The sequence below is a fragment of the Hippocampus comes genome, unplaced genomic scaffold (genome assembly GCF_001891065.2).
Source record: "Hippocampus comes isolate QL1 unplaced genomic scaffold, H_comes_QL1_v1.1 scaffold62, whole genome shotgun sequence".
In the NCBI taxonomy this organism is placed as follows: Eukaryota; Metazoa; Chordata; class Actinopteri; order Syngnathiformes; family Syngnathidae; genus Hippocampus; species Hippocampus comes.
In genome coordinates this window covers 2,407,401-2,414,479 of record NW_017806062.1, presented here as the reverse complement: position 1 = coordinate 2,414,479, position 7,079 = coordinate 2,407,401, and the positions used below count along the sequence as shown (strand labels likewise).

At 47.0% G+C, this 7,079-nt stretch overlaps 1 protein-coding gene and 1 long non-coding RNA gene across 2 annotated transcripts; both read left to right on the top strand.

The window, feature by feature from the left end:
- Positions 1-367: 367 nt before the first annotated feature.
- On the top strand, positions 368-3,190 carry lingo1a (leucine rich repeat and Ig domain containing 1a). Its single transcript, XM_019893415.1, has 2 exons — positions 368-2,155; positions 2,493-3,190. The coding sequence occupies exons 1-2, from the start codon at positions 575-577 to the stop codon at positions 2,757-2,759; spliced, it is 1,848 nt and encodes a 615-aa protein (XP_019748974.1). The 5' UTR covers positions 368-574; the 3' UTR covers positions 2,760-3,190.
- A 12-nt stretch (positions 3,191-3,202) lies between these two features.
- On the top strand, positions 3,203-4,588 carry LOC109529900 (uncharacterized). Its single transcript, XR_002170919.1, has 2 exons — positions 3,203-3,720; positions 3,789-4,588. It is a non-coding gene; the product is annotated as an uncharacterized LOC109529900 (long non-coding RNA).
- The last annotated feature ends 2,491 nt before the right edge of the window (positions 4,589-7,079 follow it).

Sequence of the window (7,079 nt, the reverse complement as noted above, 5' to 3'; positions counted from 1 at the left end):
TTGCCGGCATTGTTTGGTCTTTGGTTTTGAAGATGGGACACGAACCATCGCACGCTTCCACTTCTTTCTGTCGAGTTTTTGGCACCGCATCAATTGATCCTTTCCGATATATTTAGTGGAATAGCGTCACATTGGAGTGGTTTCGAGCGCGTCAACCTCACAGTGCAGAAATGCAGGGTTCGATTCCGACTCCGGCCTCCCTGTGTGGAGTTTGCATGTTCTCCACGGGCCTGCGTGGGTTTTCTCCGGGTAGTCCGGTTTCCTCCCACATTCCAAAAACATGCGTGGCAGGCTGATTGAACACTCCAAATTGTCCCTCGGTGTGAGTGTGATCGCCGATGGTTGTCCGTCTCTGTGTGCCCTGCGATTGGCTGGCGACCGGTTCAGGGTGTCCCCCGCCTACTGCCCAAAGACAACTGGAAAAGCTCTCACGCACGCCCCGCCACCCTTTAACGTGAACGATAACTTTGTTACAAGTCCGCCGTTTCGACCGCTTCCATCTGTCCGTCACCGCTCGTGCTTTTCTAATGCCCCGCTGCGGCTTGTTTGCTTGATCCCGCAGGTAACCGATACGATGGCGGCTCGGGAAGCGACTGGGCACAGCTTCCTGGCAACGTGCTGGCAGCCCATTCTGATCCTGATGCTGGGCGTGGTGCTGTCCGTCTCCACCACCGGCTGCCCGTCCCGCTGCGAGTGCAACGTCGCAGAGCGCTCCGTGCTGTGCCACCGCAAGAAGCTCATGACGGTTCCCGAGGGAATCGCCGCGGAAACCCGGCTGCTGGACCTCAGCAAGAACCGCATAAGAACCATCAACCCCGACGAGTTTGCCAACTTTGCCAACCTGGAGCACCTGGAGCTGAGCGAGAACACAATCTCCACCATTGAACCCGGCGCGTTCAACAACCTTTTCGGCTTGCGGACACTCGGGCTCCGTAGCAACAAGCTAAAGCTGATCCAGCTCGGGGTCTTCACGGGCCTGAGCAACCTCACTCAGCTGGACATCAGCGAGAACAAGATCGTCATCCTGCTGGACTATATGTTCCAGGATTTGTACAACCTGCGCTCTTTGGAGGTGGGCGACAACGACCTGGTCTTCATCTCCCACCGGGCTTTTCACGGACTGAGTAGCCTGGAGCACTTGAGTCTGGAGAAGTGCAACCTGTCCTCTGTGCCAACAGAGGCCTTCACCCACCTGCACAGTCTGATCACGCTCAGGCTGCGGCACCTCAACATCAACGTGGTACGGGATTATTCCTTTAAACGCCTCTTTCGGCTCAAAGTGCTGGAGATCGCCAATTGGCCGTATTTGGATACAATGACCCCGAATTGCTTGTATGGATTAAACCTGACCTCTCTGACCGTCGCGAACGCCAACCTGACCGCCATTCCTTACGTCGCCCTCCGCCACTTGGTCTACCTGCGCTTTCTCAATCTTTCCTACAACCCGATCCACACCATCGACGGGAATAAGCTCCACGATCTGCTGCGCCTTCAGGAGTTTCACCTCGTCGGGGGGCGACTCGCCGTGATTGAGCCCTACTCTTTCCGCGGTCTCAACTACCTGAAGATTCTCAACGTTTCGGGGAACTCCCTGACCACTTTGGAGGAGTCCGCGTTCCATTCGGTGGGCAACTTGGAGACCCTGGCCTTGTACGACAACCCCCTGGCCTGCGACTGTCGCATGTTGTGGGTTTTCCGACGGCGCTGGCGACTCAACTTCAACCGGCAGCAGCCCACCTGCGCCTCCCCTGAATTTGTCCAAGGCAAAGAGTTCAAGGACTTCCCGGACGTCCTGCAGCCCAACTACTTCACCTGCCGCAAGTCCAGGATCAGGGACCGCAAGGCGCAGCAACAGTTTGTCGACGAGGGCGCGATCGTTCACTTCGCTTGCGAGGCGGACGGCGACCCGGCCCCGGCGATCATGTGGCTGTCCCCGCAGAAGAAGTTCATCACCGCCAAAACGATCGGAAGGATCTCCGTGTTGCCGGACGGTACGCTCGAGGTGCGCTACGCTCAGATTCAGGACAACGGAACGTACGTCTGCATCGCTAGCAACGCGGGCGGCAACGACACGTCTCTGGCTCACCTGCACATTCACAGCTATTCGCCCGATTGGCCCTTCCAGCCCAACAAGACTTTTGCGTTCATCTCCAACCAGCCCGCAGAAACGGGCGCCAACGACACGCGAGCCAACGTCCCTTTCCCGTTCGACATAAAGACCTTGATCATCGCGACCACCATGGGCTTCATTTCCTTTCTGGGAGTGGTCTTGTTCTGCCTGGTGCTGCTCTTCCTCTGGAGCAGAGGCAAAGGCAACACAAAGCACAACATCGAGATCGAGTACGTGCCGCGCACGTCGGACGCTGGCATGAGCAGCAGCGCGGCGGACGCCCCTCGCAAGTTTAATATGAAAATGATTTAATTAAAGGAGCGGCCGCGCAAAGGAATTAAGAGAAAGAAAAGCCAACAAGACTTTTGCGTTCATCTCCAACCAGCCCGCAGAAACGGGCGCCAACGACACGCGAGCCAACGTCCCTTTCCCGTTCGACATAAAGACCTTGATCATCGCGACCACCATGGGCTTCATTTCCTTTCTGGGAGTGGTCTTGTTCTGCCTGGTGCTGCTCTTCCTCTGGAGCAGAGGCAAAGGCAACACAAAGCACAACATCGAGATCGAGTACGTGCCGCGCACGTCGGACGCTGGCATGAGCAGCAGCGCGGCGGACGCCCCTCGCAAGTTTAATATGAAAATGATTTAATTAAAGGAGCGGCCGCGCAAAGGAATTAAGAGAAAGAAAAGGGGGGGAAAGGAGAGAATTTGTCTGTACTCAGCACTGGATTCCGAAGGACTTAAGAAGCCGAGCGGGCCGGTCGTTGACTTTTCAATCGGGAGGACAGGAAAGCACGGCCACCGCAACGAGGCATTAGTGGAGGTCCGCACGGCTCGTGGTCTGATTTTATTGAAAGTCATGTTAGTCATAAACAGTCCATGTTCCTTTGGATCGATGCTCGGGAACAATATAACGGACAAGAGTTACACCCATGCAAGCAGCCAGAACGCAAGAGGGAGACGGTTTGCCCATTGCTGTTTTGCGTCTGCATTTCTTTTCATTTGCGCGCGCCCATCTGGAGGCAACATGTCAAGTTCTGAATGATCTCTGTCAGGGCTGAAGTTCAAAATCAATGCATTTCATCATCTGTACTCAGCACTGGATTCCGAAGGACTTAAGAAGCCGAGCGGGCCGGTCGTTGACTTTTCAATCGGGAGGACAGGAAAGCACGGCCACCGCAACGAGGCATTAGTGGAGGTCCGCACGGCTCGTGGTCTGATTTTATTGAAAGTCATGTTAGTCATAAACAGTCCATGTTCCTTTGGATCGATGCTCGGGAACAATATAACGGACAAGAGTTACACCCATGCAAGCAGCCAGAACGCAAGAGGGAGACGGTTTGCCCATTGCTGTTTTGCGTCTGCATTTCTTTTCATTTGCGCGCGCCCATCTGGAGGCAACATGTCAAGTTCTGAATGATCTCTGTCAGGGCTGAAGTTCAAAATCAATGCATTTCATCACAACGGTGTTCGAAATGCGATTTTTTTTTTTTTTTTTTTTTTGTTTTTTTTTTTTAAATATGACTTTTGTTTGATTTTTTTTCTACCTGTTCAATGTCATTCCTATTCATCACCAGTGAACGTTTCCAACTTTAAATATTCTTAGACAGGTAAAAACCCTTGAGACGCAATGTAAAAAAAAAAAAAAATTCTGGACAAATTGACATTGGGAACACAGGTAAAAACCCTTGAGACGCAATGTAAAAAAAAGAAAAATTCTGGACAAATTGAAATTGGGAAGAATTAAAACAATATTAAGGCAACAGTAAATTTACGCTATGGCAAAAAAAAAAAAAAAAAAAAACTCCTGACAATGTTGTGACAGGACTAATTCGACCAAAATTTATGCTGCTGTACAGACAAGCTATTTTTACTATCAACCACTGCATTATCAAATTAATGTTACCATGTAAACCTGCTGTTAAAAAAAAATAAGAAGAGAGAGAAATTATATTTTGTTATTTTTGCATTGTTCGAAATACCTGATGTGAACACATCTCCTGCGTCCATATGTTGGAATATGTCGAACACTTTCTTGGTAATGTTGGAAAAAATAAATCGTTAGTCGTCGTCATATCAAATTGAAGCTACCACAGAGACGAGAATCAATCTGAAGGAAGTCTGTTTTATTTTTTGGTTTTTTTTTTTGTCAATTCTGCCTGTTGATGATCCTGCTATCGAACGGCATTTGGTTATCAAAAAGAATTGGATCCTTTATGTATGAAATGACCGTGAGGAATAAAAGTTGGCTTCCATTTTTTTTGTTTGCGTGTTTGTGTGTGTAATATGTCATCGCTGGTTTCATGAAAAGCCGTGGAATTGACGATTATTGACACATTTACGTTTTCCCATAAAACGTCACCGTGTTGGGTCAGAGGATGTGAAGAGACACTGTCCTCCGTATGAAATGGTGAGGTTCTTCTAGCCTTAGTTTCTCAATTGCACACTGTGGCCGGCCTTTGCAAAAAAAAAAAAAAAGGAAAGGGGGCCAGGTTCTCCATAATGGACCTCACCGCTGACGGAGATGCGCTAATGGGCTGCGAAAATGCGCACGACGGCAGCGGCACAGATGGTTTCACCCGTGGATGCAATGTGAAGCGGCTTTGGTGTAATCCCTTTTGCATAAAGTAGAGGAAAAAAAAAAAAAAGACAAAGCAGCCGTGGAAATGGCTCACGGCTTATGAATGCTGTCTGTGTGTTCCAGGTGTGGCTACTGTACCCAGCATCTTTTGGTCCCGAGGAGGATTGGAATATGTATGTTTTTTTTTTGTTTTTTTTGTTTGTTTGGTTTTTTTTTTTTGACCCTGGACGATAGTGAACATGTAGTCCAAGCCAACTTTTTATGAAAAGAAAAAAAAACAAAAACACATATATGGGGGGAAAAAAAAAATCATTAAACTTGTTCTGTGCAATAAAGCTTATATGCAGATTTTTTTTTTTTTAATTAACAAAAATTTGGTGATGTTGAATTGTTGACAATATGGTATGTTGTATTAAACAATCTATGGATTTTTTAAAAAACACACTCTGGTTCTGTTTTCCTTGAGCACGGAGATGTGGTCAGTGTTCAAGCTACAGCGCTGCCTCGAGGTATGAGTTTGATTAGCGTCTCAAATTATTGTTCCCAATTGAAATGAATGCTAATGTAATTAATCCGTGCCAGCTCCCTCTGACAGACAACGAAACTTCAACGTGTTTTGTTTTTCATGAACAAAAATTGCACTCGTAGTTATACTGTATAAAACCCGAGAACATTTGCTCTCAGCACAACCAGCAAACACAAAATTTTACGATGTCATGTTTTGTCCCTTTTTGGTTGTTGTACTTCTGTGGGTGCATTGACACCAGCAAATGAAATTGTCCTTGCACTGCAATGTGAAATGAGAGCGGTCGGAGGACGTAGAGTATGTTGTTGAAACGCACTCGAAAATCAGATTTTTGCTTGTATCGCAAGACCAAAAATACAACAACAAAAAATATCCACTCAAAAGCTCATCAGTGTAAAAAGTCAAGGTACTTGTGTCTCAAGGTACCATTGTAGTTGAGATCTCAACGTGGGCCCAAAATAGTCTCTCATTTTTCACTTTTGATGACATTTTTTTTCAATGTCACTCAAAAAAGCCAGTTTCATTTGATCTGCCCTTGTTATCGATTGCTTTGTGGAACAACCTTGATGTTGTCCACGACAAGGCTGATGTTACAACTGCTCTAAATCAACAGCATGTGTAATGCAGAGCAACACGGCACCATCGTGGTGAACACATTGCCTCAGTGGAGAGGGTGACGGTTCGACGCCGTGCTTGTCTGTGTCTTCGGACATCTGATGTTGCTGATTTCTATCGAAGTGCGCTCGTTTTGTCACGTGACATAAAACTCAGCACACCGAGTGGCAAAGGAGAACATTCTTAGTACTTGTACACTAAAATTCACCAATTGAAGAGATTTTTACACACATTGTGTTTTGACAGCCATGCAAGTCTGATCCTCCAGTTTCGGCCAAGACCAGAACCCGTCCGGGACCAGGACGGATCCAAGCAGGCAATCTGCTAAGCCACACGGGCCGCATGCCACAACCAGTGGCCAATCTCTGCTGGCGACTCATTTTACCCTCCTGATTTATTGAACAAGCCCATGAAAGAGTCATGAGGCTCCAAATGCGGGGAAAATGCAACATCCAAAACACAGCATAACTTTCGACAATGAGGAGGCGTCATCGTTCTCTTAGGTCGCTGGTTCAAATCCAGCTGGAAGGACTTACTTGACACGCAGGTTATGTTCTTACTCATGCTTTTCTGCACTTACTTTACTATGCCTTTAAGCATGTAAAAAATGTGTTCTTGTACCCTTTGATAGCTCAGCTGGTAGAGCGGAGGACTGTAGTGGCGCATACAGACATCTAGAGGTCGCTGGTTAAAATCCGGCTCGAAGGATTAATATACATGGTCGTTTTTGTCGGCTAAAAATGCCTTACTATACATGGTCGTTTTTTTCGGCTAAAAACGCCTTACTATACATGGTCGTTTTTTTCGTCCGTTTTTTTCAGCTAAAAACGCCTTACTATACGTGGTCGTTTTTTTCGGCTAAAAACGCCTAACTATACATGGTCGTTTTATGGGGTAAAAACGCCTTACTATACATGGTCGTTTTTTTCGGCTAAAAATGCCTTCCTATACATGGTCGTTTTTTTCGTCCGTTTTTTTCAGCTAAAAACGCCTTACTATACGTGGTCGTTTTTTTTCGGCTAAAAACGCCTAACTATACATGGTCGTTTTATGGGGTAAAAACGCCTTACTATACATGGTCGTTTTTTTCGGCTAAAAATGCCTTCCTATACATGGTCGTTTTTTTTGTCTAAAAACGCCTTACTATACATGGTCATTTTTTTCGTCTAAAAACGCCTTACTAAACACGGTCGTTTTTTTCGTCTGAAAACGCCTTACTATACATGGTCGTTTTTTTCGGCTAAAAA

Coding starts and splice junctions, on each gene's coding strand:
- lingo1a (XM_019893415.1), top strand. CDS start 575: ATGGCGGCTCGGGAAGCGACTGGGCACAGCTTCCTGGCAACGTGCTGG. Junction 2,156..2,492: donor CTTTTGCGTTCATCTCCAAC/CAGCCCGCAGAA, acceptor TTCATCTCCAAC/CAGCCCGCAGAAACGGGCGC.